We start from the raw sequence: 25403 nt of genomic DNA, 5'->3' as shown, positions 1-25403 counted from the left end.
ATCTGTGTAGCCCACAGCGGGAGGTAAAACATTGGGAAAAAATTGTACCCAAAACCAAACCTAGAGTCCCAAAACAACAGATGTTACTGAGAGAGAACACTGGCGACTCCGACCCTCCCTCCCGGGGCCCTCTTCACCCGCCCCCCCTCCTCCCTCTTCACCCGCCCCCCCTCCACCCTCTTCACCCGCCCCCCCTCCACCCTCTTCACCCGCCCCCCCTCCACCCTCTTCACCCGCCCCCCCTCCACCCTCTTCACCCGCTCCCCCCCTCCACCCTCTTCACCCGCTCCCCCCCTCCACCCTCTTCACCCGCTCCCCCCCTCCACCCTCTTCACCCGCTCCCCCCCTCCACCCTCTTCCCTCGCCCCCCCCTCCACCCTCTTCACCCGCCCCCCCCTCCACCCTCTTCACCCGCCCCCCCCTCCACCCTCTTCACCCGCCCCCCCCCTCCACCCTCTTCACCCGCCCCCCCCTCCACCCTCTTCACCCGCCCCCCCCTCCACCCTCTTCACCCGCCCCCCCCTCCACCCTCTTCACCCGCCCCCCCCTCCACCCTCTTCACCCGCCCCCCCCTCCACCCGCCCCCCCTCCACCCGCTTCACCCGCCCCCCCCCCTCCACCCTCTTCACCCGCCCCCCCTCCACCATCTTCACCCGCCCCCCCTCCACCATCTTCACCCGCCCCCCCTCCACTATCTTCACCCGCCCCCCCCCCCTCCACCCTCTTCACCCGCCCCCCCCCTCTTCACCCGCCCTCCCTCCTCCACCCTCTTCACCCGCCCCCCCCTCCACCCTCTTCACCCGCCCCCCCCCTCCACCCTCTTCACCCGCTCCCCCCCCTCCACCCTCTTCACCCGCTCCCCCCCTCCACCCTCTTCACCCGCTCCCCCCCCTCCACCCTCTTCACCCGCTCCCCCCCTCCACCCTCTTCACCCGCTCCCCCCCTCCACCCTCTTCACCCGCTCCCCCCCTCCACCCTCTTCACCCGCTCCCCCCCTCCACCCTCTTCCCTCGCCCCCCCCCCTCCACCCTCTTCCCTCGCCCCCCCTCCACCCTCTTCACCCGCCCCCCCCTCCACCCTCTTCACCCGCCCCCCCCTCCACCCTCTTCACCCGCCCCCCCCTCCACCCTCTTCACCCGCCCCCCCCTCCACCCTCTTCACCCGCCCCCCCCTCCACCCTCTTCACCCGCCCCCCCCTCCACCCGCCCCCCCTCCACCCGCTTCACCCGCCCCCCCCCCTCCACCCTCTTCACCCGCCCCCCCCTCCACCCGCCCCCCCTCCACCCGCTTCACCCGCCCCCCCCCCTCCACCCTCTTCACCCGCCCCCCCTCCACCATCTTCACCCGCCCCCCCCTCCACCATCTTCACCCGCCCCCCCTCCACCATCTTCACCCGCCCCCCCTCCACCATCTTCACCCGCCCCCCCTCCACTATCTTCACCCGCCCCCCCCCCCTCCACCCTCTTCACCCGCCCCCCCCCTCTTCACCCGCCCTCCCTCCTCCACCCTCTTCACCCGCCCCCCCACTCCACCCTCTTCACCCGCCCCCCCCACTCCACCCTCTTCACCCGCCCCCCCTCCACCCTCTTCACCCGCCCCCCCTCCACCCTCTTCACCCGCCCCCCCTCCACCCTCTTCACCCGCCCCCCCTCCACCATCTTCACCCGCCCCCCCTCCACCATCTTCACACGCCCCCCCCCCTCCACCATCTTCACCCGCCCCCCCCTCCACCATCTTCACCCGCCCCCCCCTCCACCCTCTTCACCCGCCCCCCCCCCTCCACCCTCTTCACCCGCCCCCCCTCCACCCTCTTCACCCGCCCCCCCCTCCACCCTCTTCACCCGCCCCCCCCTCCACCCTCTTCACCCGCCCCCCCCCCTCCACCCTCTTCACCCGCTCCCCCCCTCCACCCTCTTCACCCGCTCCCCCCCTCCACCCTCTTCACCCGCTCCCCCCCTCCACCCTCTTCACCCGCTCCCCCCCTCCACCCTCTTCACCCGCTCCCCCCCTCCACCCTCTTCCCTCGCCCCCCCCCTCCACCCTCTTCCCTCGCCCCCCCTCCACCCTCTTCACCCGCCCCCCCCCTCCACCCTCTTCACCCGCCCCCCCCTCCACCCTCTTCACCCGCCCCCCCCTCCACCCTCTTCACCCGCCCCCCCCTCCACCCGCCCCCCCTCCACCCGCTTCACCCGCCCCCCCCCCTCCACCCGCTTCACCCGCCCCCCCCCCTCCACCCTCTTCACCTGCCCCCCCCTCCACCCTCTTCACCCCCCCCCTCCACCCCCTTCACCCGCCCCCCCCCTCCACCCTCTTCACCCGCCCCCCCCTCCACCCCCTCCACCCTCTTCACCCGCCCCCCCCCCTCCCCGCTCACCCCCTTGTCACAGCATAACTGTCCAGCCAATTTACCGTCCAGATTGAGTCGGCATAATTGTTTATGAATGCATTAGGCATTGACATTAGTTGATCTTGGTATGACTCTTGGTACCTCTAATTTCCGGGGTTCCATTCATATGTATTTCCTCTTCAAATTCCAATTGGTCAGAGTTGAAAACAAATTCCTTACTGAGTGTTGGGATAAGTTTCTCAGCTACAAATTTTTGGGCCAATTTTGGATTCTCATGTGCGTTGTTTTGTTTTTCTTATGCACTATATGGTCATACTGCTGTGGACTTATTCAGACTCTGATCGGAATAGTTTTTTTTTTTTTTTTTTTTTTTTAACTATGTTGGAGATGACCTATGTATGTAATTGTTTAGCTCCTGCTCCTTGTACAAAGATTGTCCTTTACAACATTTCACTGGAGATGGGATATGTGCTTCCTGTAAGGCAATGCTCATACATGGCTCAACACCTGTTTCAGTGTCACATCACTTGCTAAGCAAATATCTTTGTTATTGTACTCCTCATGTACATTGTTCATACAGTCGAATGTACAAAATGCTATGCATTCTATTGACTAGAAATGATAATATTTCATCTATCACTTAGTTGTTGCCATTGTTCTGCAGTGTATCAATACCACTAACACTGTTCAGAATTCTCTCTCGATGAAGCAGTTCAACTATGCTCAGCAGCCTTTTGCTGTGCTCACCATTACATACTTCCTGTCCTGCTCCCTGTTGCCATTGGTAGTTATTGTGTTTGCATGGTAGGCAATATGTGGGGGCATCAGATGTCATAAACACCACTGCCCTTTTGGGACGTTGCACTCGAGGAGTTCCTTGTTAGTCACAGAACTTGTCTTTTTCAGAGTTCAAAGTCATGTGGGTGTCCTAGGGAACAAATTGGCTGACCACTTGATCAGAGAAGTGATTACTTGTTTTGACAATCCTGGGTGCAGGTTTGTGTCTGCAGAGGTATCTACTTGCTTGGAGAGGAATATCTGGTGGGCAGCTCTGCATTCACCCTCTGCAAACCACTGTATGGTGCATGGAGGAGGCTATTTTATACTACTTATAGTCACTTCCTTTCTTGTTCCACTTGCAAAAAGAATGAGGGAAAAATGATTGTATGCCTCTGTACAAGTCATAATTTCTCTTATCTTTATGCTTGTTATGCGAAATGTACATTGGCGGCAGTAGAATGATTTTACAATCAGCTTCAATTGCCAGTTGTTTAAATTTTAACTGTCTCGTGAAAAGAAAGTCGTTTTTCTCAGGTGATTCCAGATTGAGTTCACAAAGCATCTATGTAATACACGTTGGTGAAACAATGGGTAACAACTGTAGCGGCTTGCCCCTGAATTGCTTCGATCTCTCCTTTTAGTCAAGTGTGGGTCGCACTAGTGTTTTATACATTCTGTCATAGATGAACCCCACTTTTCTAAATTCTACAATTTACCTTCCCTATGATAGTTCGGACACTTCTAACAATCTCTCTCTCTCTCTCTCTCTCTCTCTCTCTCTCTCTCTCTCTCTCTCTAAGTAGAATCCCCTTCCTCCTGGGCCTCCATGATGTGCACAGTCTTCAAACGCTTTGCCTCTAATGTTGGTTGATGAAATATGGACAGTTGAACTGGTTCTTTGTTTCATCTCAGGAACTTGTTTTTACTCTCAGATCTAATGTTTTAATCTGTTTAGGGATGGGGTGCCTCCTGCCACATACAGGGTCATTGATCCTACCACGCTACCAGTGACTCCACTCATTTTTATTTTACACTTTTTAAAAAATTGCTTTTAACTGTGCCCTTTCATGTAATTCCTACGAATGTGGCATTGATTCCTCATCCTTTGTACTAGCATGTGACAGAAAAGCACATAAGTTTTTTGAGTCCTTGGTGAAAGTGGGTTCTATTTCCATCTGTGGCACTTTGAATATGCACTCAAGTGGCAGGAGTCTTGGGATACCTCCTGATATTGTGCAGTGCAGGACTCAACAAGTCATCGGAAATCCCCTGAACAAGCCACGCTGCCCCTATAGCTGTTCATAATTGTGAATGTGTTGCTGGTGCAAGATTTTGTGCACGAACTCCCCTCCCAATTATGTCTCATAAATGTTCACTAGGATTCATGTCTGGTGCTCTGGGTGGCCAAACTATTCACTTGAATTGTCCAAAATGTCATTCAAACCAATCGTGAACAATTGTGGCCCAGTGACATGGCGCATTATCATCCATACAAATTCCATGACTGGTGGGGAGTGTCCATAAATGGTTGCTAAAGGTCTCAAAGTAGCTGAACATAAACATTTCCAGTCAATAACTGGTTCAGTTGGACCAGAGGACTCTGTCCAATCCATGTAAATACAGCCCACATCATTATGAAGCCACCACCAGCTTGCACAGTGTCTTGTTTGGAACTTGGGTCCATGGCTTCATGGGGTTTGTGCCATAATTGAACCCTACCATCAGCTCTTACCAACTGAAATTGGAACTCGTCTGATCTTGCTACAGTTTTCCAGCCATCTAGGGTCCAACTGACATGATCACAAGCCCAGGAGAGGTGCTGCAAGCGATGTGATGCTGTTAGCAAAGGCACTCAGACCTGTCATCTGCTGCTGTAGTCCATTAACACGAAATTTCACTGGACTGGCCTGACAGATATCTTTGTCATACATCTCACACTGCTTTGTTTTATTCTGGGCAGTGTTGCTTGTGTGTTACCACTGACAACTGTATACAAATGCTGCTGCTCTGTCATTAAATTAAGGCTGTCAGCCACTGTGTTGTCCAGGGTGGGAGGTAATGCCTGAATTTGGTATTCCCAGCCCACTCTTGACACTGTGGACAGTGGATTATTGAAATCCCTAACAGTTTCTAAAATGGTATGTCCCAGGTGTCTAGCTTCAACTACCATTCTGCATTCAGAGTATGCTAATATCCATTGTGCATTCATAACCATGTTGGAAACCTTTCCACATGAGCCACCTGAGTGCAAATGACAACTCCACCAACGAGTTGTCCTTTTATACTTTGTCCATGCAATAATATTACTATCTGTATAAGTGCATATCACTATCCCTTGGGTTATTGGTGGGATGGTTGCAGAAAGGGTGTGTCTTGCCGTATGTTAAGTCCCAAAGGACTCTCCATTGCACTGACTTACCGACCTGTTTATCTATCTCCCCTCGTTTTACTATTGTCAACTGTATTTGTGTTCATGCATTATTACTTTCGTTAATGTCTTACCCCAGCCACAGATAAGGCCTGGGGGTTTGTAATCGGACCTAGCCTGCTGATCAAGCTGATAAATATACTTCAGTGTCACATGCAACTCTTTCTCATCTCCGGAGTCAGTACTGTTATTGGTGCCTCAGTTTTGTCACTACCTTGTACATTTCACAAGACAGTCAGACTTGTCACTTATTCCATATTCGATATTCTTCGAATAGGGGACTGATGACGCTGCTATTTGTTCCCTAGACTTCAACCAAGTTGGCAGTATGGAAAGTGTGTTGAGTTAGATTGTACCAAAATGTAGACATTTCAAGTGGAGCATTTGCTTGTATTGAAAAAGTGCAGGATGGTGGAAGCAGTGGTAACACTGATAATAAAAACTCAGGATTTGCCAGAGAAGACTGAAACATTTGCATGGTGAATACCGGCCTTTGTCTTGAGACTCCTGGAGATGATCACTCATTTGTCAGATTCACTATTTCCCTTCTTTGAATTTGTCCAACAAGCATGCAGACATAACAACAGTTTGTCAAATTTTTATCCCCATTTTTGTCAATGCTGTGTGCATCATGTTGCAAAGTATTTTGACACCATGGGAATGGCTTCCAATGCAGACAAATCGTTTCTTGCAGTGACATCAGCACTGCAGATGAAAAGAGAGAGAGAACAAGCTGCTGCTCCAGGGAATGGCTAAAATAGATAAATATAGGGAGTACATAAAGTCCAGGAACACTATCAATTATTTATTGCACAAGAACCAAACATAGTACAGATATCATACATGTGTCATTTTGAAGCGAAATCCTGAAAGTTTTATTCATGTATACTGCCACAGTGTAGTTTGGTAATTTGCCGATGGTCAAGTACGGTAAGGAGTCACCAACAAAGGCGGCCATGTACCACTGGCATAACAAATTCATTCTGGCGGGTTGCTTGTGCCTGGCAAAGAGAAGCAGACATCCCAGTGTGAGTGAATGTGGAGTGCATATGAAAGACATTCATAAGGAGTCACTGGGTATTCTTACTTGGACATGTTGCAGCAATGGCTGATGCCTCAAATGCAGTCAGATTCTCCATTCATTTTTCAGCAGGATGGGGCTCCACCCCATTTTAATCGTGAAGTTCGTGTTTACCTGAACACGGAGCTGCTGCATCGATGGGTCGGCCGTGCTACAGAAGTGGGTAGCTGTTTCATGAAATGGTCTCCGTGATCACCATATCTCACTCACTCTGACTTTTCTGTGGGGACACATTAATGATCTGGTGTATGTACCACCTCTACCACATAACACATGATGAAGCAGAGGTCTGGGAGAGAATACGGGAAGCGACTGCCACAGTCGATGATGCCATGCTCGGATGGGTAAGGCAAGAATTAGATTACCGTATTGACGTCTGCCGGGTCACTCGTGATTCGCATATCGAATGTTTGTAAAAAAAAAAAAAAAAAACTGACTTTGAGTTTCTCTTCAAAATGCAATACGTATGACATCTGTATAACCCAGTGAACTTCATTGGAGCTCAGTGCACATCTGAATCCTGATGTTTCGTTGCTCAATGCGGAGAAGGCGAGAGACAAACTTCGTTGCAATTCATCTCGTGTTTGATTCACCAGATACAATTTGTTGGTGTGTATCATATGGCAGCCCAAGTTTGTTACAAATGTTATGAATTTTATGCCTTCGGTCTTTGTTAATCACATTGTGCACTTAAGTTGATCATTTCTGATGTTGGACATGTAGATGGTCAACCAGAATGTTTATCTTCCACAGATTCCCAGCCTGCCTTGAAGCACTTGAACCAATGAAATGAAATGTTCTTGCTTGACTCGGTGTACACTCAACAAGTGCCATTGTCAACATCTGGTGGATTTCAGCTGTAGTTTTCTTCAAATTTAACAGAAATTGATGCAAACCCGTTGCTCCTTCACATTATCCATTTCACAGTTTGCGGAAGCACTGAAACAGTTCAGACATGCACAACAACCCACAATTGCATCCACCAAAGGTGACGCAACTTTGTGCCGCAGTAGCTAAAAGGTGTACAAGACGTCTAGTGGTAGAATGTTGTTCTGTTACTGGTTTGACTGTTACAGTGAAATTCTTAGGTATTTTGGGTTGCACCTCATATGATGTTAATTTTCTTCTTAACATCTTCCTGTGTAATATATGGCTGGGAGAAAGGCAACACTCTACTGTTCTTTTGTTTTTATCTTAGACTGTAGTGTGAGATAAATTGTAGAAAAACTGTCTCGCCTAAAATGCACAGTGATACATCAACACAAATGTCTGCCATCTTGTCAATATAACTATCTGTAAAATTTCTAACATGTCAGATGTGGTCTGTGTGTGACACACACAAAACAGTTGCAAACTGTCAGTTACTTGACAAAACTACTTAAGTTTGGCAAATAGTTTGGTCATTTACAGGAGTCTTTAGGTGACAAGTAGTTAATTTGGTGATTGTGGATGAAGCGGTTGCATTCATGACTAATAGTTAGCTTACTAACTTTCCTTCACTAGACTGGTACATCTGTCATGGTAATTAGCAACTTCTATTGCTGTAAATTGATCATATGCTTTGGGACTGACAAAAAGTATTTTTAAACTACCAGTAATGGTGTTTCTTTGTTTCCCATTCCTTTGTTAGTGGGTGTGTACAGAGTAAGGGAATTGTTTGGTTCCAGGTGCTGAAAAACTTGGTTGAAAAGTGTTCCGGGATACACACTCTGAGGATATCCAATGAACTGCTGAAGTCTGAGAAATTCTCAGAGGCAGTGTCCCATTTAAAGAACCTACGTGTGCTGGATCTGGAAGAGTACTTTTCGGAAAACACTCCCGTGCTGCGACCTTTGGGTGATGGGTGCCCACGACTAGCTGAGGTTGACTTTGGGTGGATGACTATTGATATGGAAGATCTGAGGTACTTCCTGAATGCCAAGAGGAACACCCTGAAATCTGTACGCATGAAGTGGGCAATGGTTGGAAAAAGGTGAGTGTTACTACCTCTCCTCATACAATTGTACAGCTTTCTAGAGTTGACTTTTGGTTCACAAGTATGTTTCAAATGCATTCAATCGTTTCATATAACACAGTATTGCAGGGATTCTTGTAGTGAGAATTTGGTCAGTGTATTTCATTCTTGTGTATACGAGGCACTTATTAAATACAAAATTATGAGAAAACAGTGTTTGTTCCCACGTGCAAAGTTAAGAAAGCTGCCATATTTTTTGTGGTGTTATTTCCACTCGCAACATTGTTTGACCTGTATTTTTTAGGTTGTACTCAGTTCAGTTCTAAGAGTACCCAGCAGAACTTTTTCCTGCCTCCAGTTTTTGGCTACTTCAGCTTTTCATGATTTTTAGACTGCTTTTGGTGTGTTGCAATGAAGAATGTTGCTTAAAATTTAAGTAATACCATCTTGAGTGAGTGGTTGCATAGTCACAACCTGTAACTTGGGAAGTTTTTGGAATGTCCCCCAGGTCTCCATTCTAGGTTCATTACTTTCACACTTCCATATCAGTGATATTCTACCATCAGTTCTTTTTGCCTCTACTTAGAAATGTCATAACATTTCCAGGGTTACTAGTTTGGTGTAACACTGAAAAAGAAGCCATCTTTTGTCACTGGCTGCAGGATTAGGAAACATTTTTCTAAGACACACTGCCTTTAAGACTTGTCAAAGAACCCACTGTGTGAGCTGACCATTGTTAATGTCTAATGTCTAGTAATGTTTCTTAGTGTACTTTTGATGAAAATTAATGTGTGGTTATAACAAAGATCCCATTTTTAATGGAAAATGACATAATAGTTAAAACTGAACATTGTAATGCTACAATTACAGCAGGGTGTATATGCCCCTGGAAAACTGGAAAAATGCAGGAATTTTTCATCCAGGAAACACCTAGGAGTTTTTTAGAATTATGGGAATTTTTGTTTTAGATTTGTTAAATTTTTGCAATTTTGACTGCTAAGGATCAACTCTTTAATTAAGAACTTTACTTTAGCCAATTACTGCAGAATAATAATGCAGCAGTAAAACACAAATGAGAAAATAACATCAAAATAAAACTTTAGTTGCAAAGAAAATGGGCTGTTTACAACAAAATGCAGTGCACACCCTAGAGCATCTGCCGACAGCAAAATGTCAGAGGTTTTAGGATAGAGACTATGCAGTATTTGGTAACAAACTGCTTTCAGTGAGTGCAAAATCAAAACTGGAATGAGATTTTCACTCTGCAGCGGAGTGTGCGCTGATATGAAACTTCCTGGCAGATTAAAACTGTGTGCCCGACCGAGACTCGAACTCGGGACCTTTGCCTTTCGCGGGCAAGTGCTCTACCAACTGAGCTACCGAAGCACGACTCACGCCCGGTACTCACAGCTTTACTTCTGCCAGTATCTCGTCTCCTACCTTCCAAACTTTACAGAAGCTCTTCTGCGAAACTTGCAGAACTAGCACTCCTGAAAGAAAGGATATAGCGGAGACATGGCTTAGCCACAGCCCCCAGGCTGTGGCTAAGCCATGTCTCCGCTATATCCTTTCTTTCAGGAGTGCTAGTTCTGCAAGTTTCGCAGAAGAGCTTCTGTAAAGTTTGGAAGGTAGGAGACGAGATACTGGCAGAAGTAAAGCTGTGAGTACCGGGCGTGAGTCGTGCTTCGGTAGCTCAGTTGGTAGAGCACTTGCCCGCGAAAGGCAAAGGTCCCGAGTTCGAGTCTCGGTCGGGCACACAGTTTTAATCTGCCAGGAAGTTTCAAAATCAAAACTGTTTACATTTCTAACAAGTCTCAGGAAAATATTCCGAATGGTGGTTTTGGAAGCTTTACTGTCAGTTTCCTTTTACGCAAGATTAAATATTTTACGTGTGAGAATGTGCAATGAATTTCTTAAATCATGGAGCATTCAAAAGTCAATATGTTGAGAACCAGAAACTTAGAAAACTTCTGAGCCCAGAAAAGCAGCCATTTATGCCATTATGTAAACTTTTACTAGCACATTTGTGTCTGATGTATCTTAAAGGGGAACATACACTAAAAAGACCCAGCTTGAAGGTTAGTTTTTGTATTTTCTTTCATAGACCACAAATTATGCAATAACAATGGCAAAAAGTATAATAATCCTTCAAAAAAAAGGAAGTTCTTGAACAATTCACACACAAATGGCTTTTTCTGTGGAAAAATCGAAGTGCTCAATGCAATATGTATTTGGCCAGGTAACTCACGAAATGCTCGGTGCACAGGTGTGAAATTTATAATTGTGCTAGTCAGAAATATTCAGATGCTGCAATGTACCAAAACACATTGTTTGTTGGTTCTTGTTTCCTGAAGTGCTGTGAAGTTCTACATCTGTGTAAAACATTTACCATTCAAAGGATTCATAAATTTTGCAGTTTCAAGGGAAAGTATGTTGTCACTTGACATAAAAAAAAAACTGTAAGCTGGGGTATAGTGTATTTTTGCCCCGGAAAAGGTGTTTTTAACTGTAAAAGCTGGGGAAAATCCAGGAAATTACTATCTGTACAGGATAAATAACATTAATTTGGAATTACTCTCTGTACAGGATAAGCACCGTTAACTTGGAGTTAAAATATATGGTCTTCTGTTTTTTTGGGCTCTGACATGTGACAAAAGTTAGACGTCGCAACCCATGTTTCCGTTGGTACACAGGTGTGTCCTACCGCTGCTGACAGTCTGCGCCGACAGCTTGGAACGTCTGCAACTTTACGAGTTCGACATCGTCCGTGATGAGGCGAGGGAGGCATTTACTGCCCTGGGAAGTCTAAAAAACTTGCAGGAACTTAAGATTTCACTCATTGATCCACCACCACCCGGCTCAGCTGCTCTGGCATTTAAGTAAGTTATCTGTATAACACAGGCCTTTCTTACATGAATATGTAGTCTATTGGGAATGCAATTCAATAAAATTACTCAGGATTCTGGATAATTGGTTGAAGTATGTAACGGGCATTTTACTAATTGTACCCCAGCTATTGTCAAGTAGTAGTTATGTGTTTTACAGCACCATCCTTATAGATTTGTGCTGTGTCGTGCTGTTGCCAAGACCTCCACCTTATAAGGCTGTGTCTCGTCAAATGTCACAATTTTTTTAATTTCAAAATCTAATCAAGAGTTCATTATTTTTATGCAGGTTAATTGGTTTAAATATGATTTTTATTTCCTTTTTTTTTGCCATTTTCATCGTATTGACGTTTATTTGCTCTTATTTCTGTTCTATCATTCTTTCCTCATTTGGAATCTACCTCTGTCACCTATTGTCAGCAACAAAGTGCCAACAAGGAGTGCTCACCTTTTAGTAATGCAGTAGCCTGTGTAGCCGGTGAGAGGATGGTTTCAGGTAGCCAATGATAGTGAGAAATTAGTGTGCTTTTAGCACTGTAACTGAATTTCTTGTCTCGAGTTTGCTTGTAGAGGTTAGCTTTAATCACTGTAAACAAAGCGATCGTGATTTTAGTTCTTCTGCAGCTTGTTGACCGCCATTTTCTCGGATACATTCCACATCATGAGATAGTGATTAGCTTCAAACACGCATTTAAATTCAGGCCACAAAATACATTGTCTGCTGCAGTTCAATCATTAGTTGCTTAAAATCAGCTGTCGACATAATATCTGCTGTTTCCAGTGTACCTCATGGTGGCCACTTCCATTATTTCTTCACATTACAGGATAACAGCATTAGTGAAGTGACCCACCATGTTTGTATGTCACCTGTAACTGAGAGGTGCTCTCCAGTCAATGTGGCAACACTAAATTGGCAAGTGACAGCTGTTAACTATCAAGTCATTTTAATCGGACTGTAGCTGGAGCACACTAATTGAAAACTTTGACTTCCCCGCCTGTTAATCAGTTCCACCAACCAGATGTTTGTGTTCCAGCAACTGCACTTGGTCTGAAACAGATCATGCATTGTGACCTTTAGCTTAGGCTTCCTTCAATAAAGGAACCTTAATCACCTGAATGCTCTGTTGGTGGTATTTCTGCCTGCCTCTCCGACTTGTGTATAGAATGTAGAAAAAGGTGAGTCATGGGGCCTATTCTCTCCTCGTTGGCATTTAATATCAAATAGCTGTGACTTTTCCCACTACGAGGAAAAATAAACCTGCCGTAATATAAACTGCATACTCGTCTTCCAGGGCTGGTGGCCTCCCGAAACTGAGACTGCTTGATCTACGAGAAAGTTTCGGTGTGGACAGTGACACGATAATTGCTGCCAGCCGTGGGTGCCCTGCATTGCGAGAACTGAGTGTCAGAGGTGCCGAGCTGCTGTCTGATGCTGCTTTCTCTCAGATCTACCGTCTGCAACACCTTGAAATGTAAGCTGTCTTCTTGACTTTGCGCTGTAGAGCAGACAAAGTAACTGAGTAATGGAGTTTTTATGGATTTTTGTTGCTTCTTGGTAGCACAATTTTGTATTTAAGATTGAAAAACAAACTGTTTTTATCCCAGTGAGATTTGTTTATTTTGATCCAGTTTCCAGCTTATTGGACTATCGTCGGTTAATGACTGGTTCCAGTATCCACAACAGTAGTGTCCACAAGAGACTAGTATGTAGCATGGATACAATAATACGCGGTAGGGATACAAAGCTGTACAAGCAGGAGCAAGCCATGCCAGTGACGTCGGAGTGAACTCGACAAACTCAGTATCCCACAGTACCCATAACGTATTGTTCTGATTGCTTTTATATACAAAGATGAGGTTATCACAGTGTGGATTTTTGTTAGAGACTTGCGCTTGAGTACAGAGTTATGCCATAATTATCAAATATTGAGATTTTTTTAGTCTAGGTTTTTAAGTGAAAAATAGTTTTGCTGCATGAGTGCCAGTTTGCTCAACTGTAAGAGAGAGGTATGTTAGAAATTAAGTTTCATATATTTCCTAAAAACAAGACGAAATGAAAATAAGTGCTTGTAAATGTGCAGATTAGTATTCAGTTGAAAAAGCATGTCTGCTCAACACATTTTACCGATTAGGATTATGAAAGGGGTTTGAAAAGTGAAGAGTTTAACATTCTTCTGAAATAGAAGTAGATGACTGCTGGCCTAATAATGAGAGAGATATTCTGGCACAAAAAGAAGCTGCCATAAAGAAGTAGAAAATATTTCACAGGTAAATATATTACCAACTAATGAAGAAATTACTACTAGACAAAATATTAACTGTGAAAACATACTGATGTTAATGCGACAATTAGAAATTAAGGAAACAAAAGTAAGACTGTAAACAAAAGAATGTCAATTTACTAAAACCAAAACATGTTCAGAGGATGATCCAGGGCTTTTTGTGAGGGTCAACAAGTGGCTATGAAAGGAGGGTGTACTAGCTGGTTACCTGAAGATTCTACAAAGACTGAAACTTGGTTTCCTACCTTATAAAGCATTATCTTTTGTCAGGGACATACCGAAATATCTTCCAAGTGAACTAACTATTAAAAGAAGACTCAGGTAATTAGCATTCCTCCAGGTTTTATTGATTTGTGCCTCAGTGTTTTGAAAACCCAATCAGTTATTCACAAAATTTGAAACATCTACGTGATTACTCTATTATTCACAATAAAGTGCCTGGCACAGGGTCCAGTGAACCACCTTCAAGCTGTCTCTCTACCGTTCCACTCTTGAACCGCATGCGGGAAATACGAGCACTTAAATTTTTCTGTGCGAGCCCTGATTTCTCTTATTTTATCATGATCATTATTTCTCCCTATGTAGGTGGGTGCCAACAGAATGTTTTCGCAATCGGAGGAGGAAACTGCTGATTGAAATTTCATGAGCGGATCCCGACACAACGAAAAACGCCTTTGTTTTAGTGATTGCCACTCCAATTCACGTATCATGTCTGTGACACTATCTCCCCTATTTCGCAATAGTACAAAATGAGCTGCCCTTCTTTCTACTTTTTCGATGTCATCCGTCAGTCCCACCTGATGCAGATCCCACACTGCACAGCAGTACTCCAGAATAGGGCAGACAAGTGTGGTGTAAGCAGTCTCTTTAGTGGACCTGTTGCACCTTCTAAGTGTTCTGCCAGTGAATCACAGTATTTGGTTTTATATATATATATATAATTTTTCCCACGTGGAATGTTTCCTTCTATTATATTGACAGTATTTGGTTTGCTCTACCCACAATATCTATGTGGTCATTTCAATTTAGGGTCGTTAATATAGATCAGGAACAATACAGGGCCTATAACACTTCCTTGGGGAACGCCGGATATTACTTTCGTTTTACTCGATGACTTTCCGTCTATTACTACGAACTGTGACCTTTCTGACAGGAAATCACGAATCCAGTCTCATAACTGAGGTGTTACTCCGTAGGCATGCAGTTTGGTTAGAAGACACTTGAGGGACAGTGTCAAGCCTTCTGGAAGTCTAAAAATATGGAATCAATTTGACATCCCCTGTTGATAGCACTTATTACTTTATGAGTATAAAGAGCTAGTTGGGTTTTACAAGAACAATATTTTCTGAAACCGTGCTGACTGTGTGTCAACAAATCATTTTCTTCGAGATACTTCATAATGTTAGAATACAGTATATGTTCCAAAATCCTACTGCAAATCGATGTTAGTGATATAGGCCTGTAATTCAGCAGATTACTCCTTCTTCCCTTTTTGGGTATTGGTGTAACGTGAGCAATTTTCCAATCTTTAGGTATGGATCTTTCTGTGAGTGAGTGGTTGTATAGAATTGCTAAATATGGAGCTATTTTATCAGCATACGCTGAGAGGAACCTGACTGGTATACCATCTGGACCGGAGGCCTTGCCTTTATTAAGTGATTTGAGCTGCTTCGTTACACTGAGGATATCTACTTCTATGTTTCTCATCTTGGCAGTTGTTCTTGATTGGAATTCAGGAATATTTACTTAGTCTTCCCTGGGTGAAGGAGTTTCGGAAAACCATGTTTAATAACTCTGCTTTAGTGGCACTGTCATCAGTGACTTCCCCATTGTTATCGCGCTGTGATGGTACTGATGGCGTCTCGCCACTGGTGTGCTTTATGTATGACCAGAATTTCTTTGGGTTTTCTGCCAGATTTTGAGACAGAATTTTGTTTTGGAAATTATTAAAAGAATCTCGCATTGAAGTACGCGCCGTATTTAGAACTTCTGTAAAACTTTGCCAATCTTGGGAATTTTGCATTCTTTTAAAGTTGGCATGAAAGACTTAGTTCTCAGCTTTGGTGAAATGAAAGTAAACAGTGATTCATGTTTTGACCATGCAGAGGAGATTATCAACAATGCTCAAGTTGTGGTCATCAGAAATTTGGTAGGAAAATGGTGCAGTCCATTTATTCTAACTCTGAGACAGCTGTTCCTAAGGGCTTGTTGGCTGAAATGATTCAAGCAATAAAAAAGTTGAATCTAAAGTGGGAGCATTTGTGTGAGATATGGCCAGTTGTGTGTGATATGGGTCCATCAAACAGAAAACTTGCAGGGAATTTATAGGTTACATTTGATAACACAGGATTCGAAAATCCATCATATCAAAAGAAGAAATTTTTTGTGATATGCTTCATTCTTTAAAATTGTTATGGAATCATCTACTTGACTAAAATCCGTTAGTTTGCTCACAAAAGAACCATTCATTTAGTCGAACTTCAAAACACTGGCGTAGATTTATAATTTGAAATGAAAATGAAAAATGCTTAATAATAAAATTTTTTGCAGTGAAAACCATGTTCTTTCTAATGAGCACTGTTTGTAAAGTTTTATAGTACATCGTTTTTTGCTGAATAAGATACTGCATTTTTACCTTTATACAAAATCAACTTTGCTCGTGATTGATTCAGTACTGGAAAATGGAGTATAAATGAAAATTCAAATTTGATAAACTTGTTGTGCTAGGTTACAACCTGTACATGCCAAGTTTCATGTTTGTCATATCTTTAATACCAGAGATATAGCAAGCCAAACTTTGAAATATTTTTGGGAGATTTTTCCTAAAATGTTTTGGCTGAATGACTAATTACTCTTTTGTTATTAGTCTTAAGAGATTGCATAAAGTTGTAAAAGATGGTCAAATTTCACTTCTTTCAAACAAAATATTGACTTGGATACAACAGCTCAGTCACCAGCTGCACAGTCGCGCATGGAGTCAAACAAATGATCAGATCTAGGCCAGTGTATTGTTTTGACGAATGTTGAACTTTATAATTGTTCACTGGGAACATGTCAATGTTCACATAAAATTTCAGTGAAATCTGTGATGGACAATCAGGGAGATGTAGGTTTTGTGTGTGTGTGTGTGTGTGTGTGTGTGTGTGTGTGTGTGTGTGTGTGTGTGTGTGTGTGTGACAATCTAATAAAAACTGATTGGGCGACTGTAATATGGAGGAAATTTTGCAGTGATTGTGAATTGCTCAATGTAAATATTGCTCGAGGGGTTCCTCTTATCTGGAAATAGCTCAAAACATTTGAGGAGACTGTGTGAACACTGGCCAAACCAACATTGGGGTGACAAAGATCATAAAAAGTGGGTGAGAGAGTAAATTGGCATGTCTGTAATGATCCTGACCTCTCCAGTTGTAAGTGTGCATAGACAACCACTGCACTGAATTCTGCAAAAATACTTTAAACTACACGCATACAAAATCCAATTGGTGCAGGGATTTGTCTCAGAATGCCAGCTGTAGGCTGCAGTTTAATGATGTTGCTGAGTGTCATTCAAACATCTTGTTTCCAGACAAGGCTGTTTCACCTGAACAGTCACGTCAGTAAAGCAAAATTGCCGCTACTAGAGTGCAGTGAATCCTAAGCTCAAGTATGAGTATTCGTACAAAGTTATTGTATCAGCTGTAATATTGGCTTGAGGAATAATTGGATCATACTTTCCCAAGGACAAGACTGGTCCTGCAGTTACATTGAATTCAGAACACAGTGACAGGTGACTTTTTGGTGTCTGAATTGATAAAGCTTCCCTGATGGTAACCAATGAACATGGTTTCAGCAAGACAGAGCCACAACACACACATCCAGACTGTACTGCAAATTCATGAAATTTTCCATGGCAAATTAATCTCCAGGAGGGGTGACATAAATTGGCCCCATGCAGTCCAGAGAAGAGTTCCAGGGACTTTCGCAATTGAAATAAAATATCCATAGCAAAGTGGCAGCGATCCCAGTGCTTGTGCTGTGCTGTCGTGCAAAATTTTGTTCATCGTTTAAATGAGTTCCATAGTCGTGCTGGATTGCATTTAAAGGACATTAAGTAGTAAATTCCATACCTGTATATTTCAATATTAAACATTTTTATCAATAGACTTCAACCTCATTTTATTTTGACCCATCGAATATAAACTTTCTTTTGAGACACCATGTATAAGTATTGCTTTTGTGACATTCATTTTTTGTGGCTGTGGTGTTGCTTCCTAAGTATCCACCACGTGCCCCCCCCCCCCCCCCCCCCCTCCCGCCCTTTCTATCTATATTAGATTGTGATTTATTTGTGTAACTTTTTCTTAGAGATACTTATTTTGTCTTGCTTTATATCAAAGATGGTCTATTTCACAGATGCCGTTCATTGTAAGGATAAAATTTATTAAATTTGCTTTTTCCACCTCTTTCTGGGTAAACAATAGCACATTTGTGGTTTGTTCCAGACTGGACTTATCGTGCTGCAAAGGTCTTGGTGGGGACGTGATACCTTGCCTTGCCAGGCTACCGCATCTTCACACATTGTCCATGGAAGAAATGGAGTTTCCAAAGCTGCAGCCAGGTCTGAGCAGCATTGTCGAATTGTCTGGTTTGCGCTGCCTGACACTCAACTATTCCCTTGTTACTGGAGTCCCATTTGATAAGTTTCCTGGCAAGCTTGTCAATCTAAGGTAAGAAAAGAGCTTAAAATATTTATACAGGATGATGCATTTAAAACTGCTTTTGGGAATATCTCGAAAACTACATAGAGGATTTAAAAAAGGGTTGTGATAAGTTGTTTCTCTCTGCAGGGGAGATCCAATGACACCATGCTAGACTCTCCCCCCCCCCCCCCCCCCCCCCAACCCAGGGGGTGAGAGTGGAGTCAACTTTGAAATCTTAAATAGGAACCCCATTTTTTAATTGAAGACTAGCTTAACACCTGCTGCTTTGCTGGTGCAATGTGTATGGTCTGCACAGATATGTTTTTCTTTAATCAAATTTTTATATTCACAAATTGCAATGCCTTCTAAACTTTTCGCACTAAAGCGACAGAAGCATGGTCTTTTCTGAATGTACTTCTGACCAAAAAGCAGTGGTGATGGCTTGAGTCCGAGGTGAAACTTCCTGGCAGATTAAAACTGTGTTCTGGACTGAAGACGAACTTGAGACCTTTGCCGGTGAAAGGCAAGTGCTCTACTGACTGAGCTACCTGAGCACGACTCGCAACCTGTTGTGACGTCTTTACTTCTAGCAGTACCTCATTCCGAGTCCAAGGTGTTTAATTGTGTTGTGTGTTCTTGTGATGATATTTCCTTAGAAACTGTCATCTCCTAACACACATGTCTTTATATTTAACTGACAAGTGAAATGCCAATTTTCATAGCTTTAAAATTGTTAATATAAAGAAAAAATTTCTTAAATTTTCATGTATTTCACCTCTTTAGGGACTAATTTTCCAAAAACAGAAAAACAGTGAATTTTGTAGTTTTTATTTCTAACAGTAATTAAATACAAATTGTCATTGATTTAGCTTTGAAAATACTTTCATAATGAAATAATTAAGGAAACTTTTCATTCCCTGTTTCACTCCCTTAGGGGTGGAATTTCGTAAAAGCCCGTCTTAAATGATGCCTGCAGTAAAAGTTTGAAGTTTCTGCCCTTAGTGATTTGGAATGGGCAATGATGAGTTAGTGAGTCAGGACATTGCCTTTTATGTATAGAGATGTGGGTTCTCTAGGGAAAAATACTTAAACTTATTTTTTATTTTTGTGGCGGACAGCTTTGTAATCAACCAATGTCAAAGGGATTAAAAAGTGTTGGGAAATGACAAGCAAGTCTCGGAATTGGTGAGAGGCAAGAGGACTCGCATAAAAAAAAAAAAATCATCTTGAAGGAAACAAAATACTACTATGTTCACATAGTTCCCGGCTAACACAAAAAGTAGTTTGATTCATTGATGAACAGACCAATGAATTGTTCCAACTGCTTTCCATTTCAGTGACATCTGTGCTGGAAAGTAGACCAGTACGGACAAAGGAATGTATTATATTCTGGAGAATCATTATTTTCGCCATTAAAAAAGTTTCTCATTGAAGAGCTAATAATAACTGCATCTCCTTTCATACTAATCTGATGTGTATTGCTTGTGATATAATTTATCAATAGTTTGTAAACTGTTTTGATTTTGGACAGTTAGTGGCATTTATCGTTCAGTGAAAAATATTTAAATAGGTATGTTCTTCCAATATAGATATGTCCAAAAAGGTTTTAAATGCCGTACCTCGTATGCATATCAGAAGGAAAAAGCTACAACATATCTTGAGGAATTGAAAGTTCAGTGTTGCCAGTAGGCACATATTAAAAATGACAATACGCTAGCTTTTGGAACTAACAGTAGTTTGCTCCTCAGGGTGGAGCTAGAGCTAGTTATGAGACGATTAAAAAAGAAAGAAGCAAGGTTAATAAAACTGCAAAATGTGAGGGAACCAACTATTTTAAGTTTAGGAAAACCATCTCTCCCCTCATCCTACGGAAAGATGAATTCCTTTGATGCTGGGTTCTGAATGAAATGTCTTATTCTCACATTCCACAAATGATTCCCCCTCTGTTCTGAAGTGGGAACTATTACTGTAGCACTGAGGAACCAATCCAAGAGCTATTCGTAAGTGATAGCTCAAAATTGGAAAACTGAAAACGACTAAATGTTCTAACCCCATAACACTCTGTACTGTATTGATCCAAATATCCTAATAAGTCAGATAAATTTTACCCTCATCCTCAGAAACAGTGAGTTGAGTTGTTTTGATACTGGGTTTTGAGTGAACTGCCCTAATTCTCACCTTCCCCAAACAATTCCCCTTTCTACTCTGAGGAGGGAACTATTACTTCAGCAATGAGGAACCAATCCAGGAGCTGTTTGTAAGTGACAACTCCAACATCAGAAAACTGACCATGGTTACAAGAGCAATGTTCTAACCACATGATTGTCTGCATTTGATTGATCCAAGAAATCCTAATATATGTGTGATACTGAACAAGTCAAAGATAAAACAAATGATTGCAGTTTCAGAAAAAGTGAAAGATTAATTAAAGCTTCTGAAATTAAGTCAGTAAGGCATTGGTCAATCTCTGGTCCTTGTGGAAGCAGTTACTTGGCCTGGCATTGATGTATAGTTGTCCGATGTACTCATGAGGGGATATCGTGCCAAATTCTGGCCAAGTGGCACATTAGATTATCAAAATCCTGAGCTGATTGGACGGTCCTGTCTGTATGCTCCAGATGTTCACGCCTGAGGAGAGAGCCTACGATGTTGTTGGCCGAGGTAGGGTTTGGCAAGCATGAAGACAAGCAGTAGAAATTCCCATTGTGTGTGGGTGGGCATTATCTTGCTGAAATGTAAGCCCAGGATGGCTTGCAATGAAGGGCAACAAAGTGGGACATCGAATATTCAGTGTACTGCTATACCGTGAGGGAGCCACGAATGACAACCAAAGTTGTCCTGCTATGAAAAGAAATGGCACCCCAGACCATTACTCCCGGTTGATGGGCCGTACTGCAAGCAATAGTCGTGTTGGTATCCTACCACTCTCTGGGGCATCTCGAGACACGTTTTCGCAGGTCATCGAGACTCTGTTGAAAGTGGGACTTAGGACTGAAAACAAGTCTAAACCAGTCGATAAGTGATGGTGGGATACCGACCTGACTCTCGCGTGCCTTACGGCCTGGAGCGCTGGTTTGGGGTGCCATTTCTTTTTATAGCAGGACTCTGTTGTCGAGCATAGGACCATTTGGTTGTTAAGTGTGGCACCCTTACAGCATAGTGGTACATCGACAATATTCTACGCCCTGTTCTATTGCTCTTCGTGGCAAGCTGTACTGGGCTTGCATTTCAGCAAGACACACAGGGAGAGTTTCTACTAATGTCTTCGTGATTTTCAAGCCGTACCTTTTGTCAGGAGGGTAGTCGAATCTCTCCCCTATGGAGAATGTTTGGAGCATTATGGGCAGGGCCTTCCAGCCAGCCCGGGATATGGCGATCTAACTTAGCAGTTAGACAGAATTTGTCATGATGTCCCTCAGGAGGGTGTCCAACATCTCTACAATCAGTGTCAAGCTGCACATATGCTTACACAAGGGCCAGAAGAAGACAAAGGTGTTATTGATATGCTCGGTTTGTGGAGCTCTTCCTCTGGAATGAACCATCCAATTTTTCTGAAATTGAAATTGTAATCATTTACTTGTCTGTACACACAAATTACATTGACAGATTTCTGTGCCATTCAGAAATGCTTTGGTTGTGCATATCTTTTTTCTGTCTTAAAGTATATTTAGCCTTTCTTGCACCTCTCCTCCTCCATTTACCCACACCATTAAATCGTCTTCAAATACCACTGACTTCTTATTTTCATCTCCTCTTTGTACAAGTACACCTGTCATTGTTATCCATAATGGGGATAGAAAGTAGAGGGGATAGTGCACTTCCTTGCTTCAGGTCATTTTTCTGTTCAAACCAGGCTCTCTTTTCTCCTTCTATTTTTACCCATCTCACATTTCCTTCGTACACTCCATTCTTCTTCTAATTCCCTCCTCCCCCCTCCCATTCTTCTTGTAATCAGGCTTCTAATTCCCCCACTCTTCTTCTTCTTCTTCTTATTATTATTAAGGGTTTCAGGCATCTTGCTACCTTTCACACTATCTTACATATTCTCAGTGTCTAGGAAAACCATTATTAAATCCTTACAATATTTATAGTTTGTCTTCGAGCTCTTGAATCCACAGTCGACCTTCCTGATCTAGTCACTGGTTCTCTGTGCACCTCTTATCTACTGTACTTTTCCAGAATCATCTCAAATAATTTAGTAGTACGATGCATCATTTTACGTGCCCTATAATTTTGAGTCTCCTGCAACCCTTTTTCAAAATTAGTACTAAGATGTCCTTTTTTCAACCTTCAGGTGCCCTTTCTTTCCATACTGTTGCCACAGTATCAGCTGGTCTCACCACCTCTACAATTACTTCCATGGGCAAGAATGCTTTTCCTCCTTTCTTTGACAGCAGTAGTGGAATTGATAAAGACAGTTACGTCCACCTCCAGATCCTCTACATTATCTGCTCCTCACTTTCCTCTTCCCTATTTCCATTGCCATTTAGTAACACTTGAAAATATCCCATCCACATATCTGTGATTCCCTGTACATTACCAACTAAAACTACCTTTACTTCTCTATTGATCATTTGGCATCTTCCAACATGCCTTTTTTCTTAGCTTTAACCATACCATAGGGATCTTCTTATACCCCACATTGTCCTCTTCCATAGTTTTCGTCCACTCTTCATCCATTTCCTCTTCTCTCCTGCTATCACCTGTAGCCACCTTATTCTAAGTGTATGCCTTTTTTCATTCTTCTGTCTTCTCCAAATAACACATGTAGAATGCTTTGTTTTTCTTTGCAACTTCCTCACCTGCTGTCATTCCATCAGGGTCTCTTTCCAGTGTTTATCACTGGTTTTCTGAATTTCCATCATTTTTTAACTTTCCTGATTCCTCCTCTGCTGCATGCATTTCATTCTTGGTATGTTGCTCACTACTATTTACTAAAATTCTTCTTTGCATTTCTCTTGTTCAAACTTCCACACTGTAATCCTCCTTTCCTTTCGTTCTGCCCCCTTTCTCTCTAACCTGTCACTACTTACAGGCAGTGACTGTTCCCTAGGGTTTTGGAAGTCATTACCTCGACTTCTGTGACTGTTCTCTTTGTGTCCTACTCACATATTATGTATTCTACAACAGATTCACTTGACAAATCATGGTTATACCACATTACCTTATATGTTCCCTTCTTCCCTTGGCATTGTGTGGACTACATTCTGCTATCTTTCTATTATTTCTGATGGTGTCCATCATAGGACTTATTTTGTGAAGTGAAGACATTATCCATTTCATTCAACTTTTCTGCCAAGTCCTTTGCGCTGTCTGACAGAAATCGGTGTAATTGGGAAACCTCAAATTTTTTTATTTTGTCTTCATGAACTTGAATTCCTCTTCCAAGTTTCCCCTTGTTTCCTTTACTATTTGCTCAATGTGAATAAGAATACTGAACTTGTTTAAAGAATTAAGATGAAAATATATCAGAACTTTTTGAAAATATTTTCTGTCAGAGTTCTCTTCAACAGACCAGTTTTTCTTTCAGAGGTTTGACGCAGGGGAACAACCCCCAAACATAGTAAACAGATATTCTGTGCAGTGTCAGTCACGCTCCTAAGTCTCCAACCATCCCCACAAATGAGCTGCAAAGAAGCAGTATCATTATCCAATATCACCCATATGGGAGCAACAAACCCACAGCTTCTGAAGGACTTCAACAATCTTTCACTGTATGCTGCAACAAAACACATTCTTCCCAAAATAATTTCTCACAAGTTTGTATTTCACTTCCCCTTCCCCCATTTGCCTGTTTATTTACATTTACCTCTGCGCCTGCCGCCCCCCCCCCCCCTCCCCATATTTTTTTGCCTCCTCCCTTTCTTACTGTTCTTCTCTTTTGTCTCCTTCATTCAGATTCATTTCAAACTTTTTTGTTTAAATATGAGCCCAAACATACACAAATAAAATATCTCATTATCAGTGCTGTACAAACCATCACAGTATAGAAGTACCTCAGTAGTTTGCATGAGTACAGTAACAGGAGTGTTTCAATTTTTATTTCAGGGAGTTGAATATCCAGTGGTGTCGAGGTGACCCTAAAGCCACGGAAGGGCTGACAGAGCAGATGCCCGACCTCGAAATCCATGGCAACATTGAAGAGGAAGAACGGGCTGACGACACGGAAGGTCACGAAAGTGACGCGGAAGTTGCAGAGGAAGGAAATGAAGAGAATGCGGGTCCTGGAGATGCAGATGATGTGCAGGATGGCGGTTCAGAAAATGATGACAGTGACAGCGATAGTAACAGTAGCAGCGATAGTGAGAGCGACGGTGAAAACCTTATTTGGGGTGAAAGAGGTATATCTGATCTCTTTCTGGAAAACATGAATGAGTGAGAAACTGTCTCTTGCTACTAATTGTCTGAGGAACAGTGAAGTGTATCAAAATGATAACCCTGAATGTTATCGGCCTATTTATTGTAGTTGACTACAAAATGCTGTTAAACTGAAAGTAGTTGTTTATTTTTTAACATTGTTGTTAAATCTGATTTTGCTGTGATTTAATGTTTTAAAAAAGTAAAGCTGTCCTCAACCTGAGTGTTGGTTTGAACAAGTCAGTGCTTTACTAGGCATGGTGCTGTTGGGGACAGTGCCATTGCCTTCCTCTGACCTTCGAACTGATTTAACTGGGCAGTTATTGCAGGACTTGCAGTGTAACATGTGTTATGAACCACATTGTAGCTCAGTTTTTCACATTAGCATGCAATTGCTGGAGACGAAAGCAGTTATATATGACAAGAAAAACATCCTTGCATCAGTGGGGGATCAAACTGCATGACCTTATATTATTAGTGTGCCAATTAATCACTGGACCTCAGGATGCCAGACTTTTGAAGTAAGGAAATTGCAAATAGTTGTGGAAAAGTATGCAGGAAATTTAAACATGTTGTCCGCAAATCCCTTGGTATTAAAAGGGATTTGTTG

General features: G+C 43.0%; 1 protein-coding gene across 1 annotated transcript in view; it reads left to right on the top strand.

The window, feature by feature from the left end:
- LOC124552543 (F-box/LRR-repeat protein 7-like) overlaps positions 1 to 25016 on the top strand; it is a 41928-nt gene extending 16912 nt beyond the window's left edge. Inside the window, exons 4-8 of the mRNA XM_047126860.1 lie at positions 8304 to 8608; positions 11284 to 11469; positions 12768 to 12947; positions 18239 to 18463; positions 24485 to 25016. Of these exons, the coding sequence (XP_046982816.1) occupies positions 8304 to 8608; positions 11284 to 11469; positions 12768 to 12947; positions 18239 to 18463; positions 24485 to 24815 (1227 nt within the window). The 3' untranslated portion in view covers positions 24816 to 25016. The remainder of the gene's footprint in view (positions 1 to 8303; positions 8609 to 11283; positions 11470 to 12767; positions 12948 to 18238; positions 18464 to 24484) is intronic.
- The last annotated feature ends 387 nt before the right edge of the window (positions 25017 to 25403 follow it).

This window comes from Schistocerca americana, chromosome 10 (assembly GCF_021461395.2).
Source record: "Schistocerca americana isolate TAMUIC-IGC-003095 chromosome 10, iqSchAmer2.1, whole genome shotgun sequence".
Lineage (NCBI taxonomy): Eukaryota > Metazoa > Arthropoda > Insecta > Orthoptera > Acrididae > Schistocerca > Schistocerca americana.
Note: the sequence above shows the minus strand (reverse complement) of the source record. Positions and strands in the feature narration are given on the sequence as shown.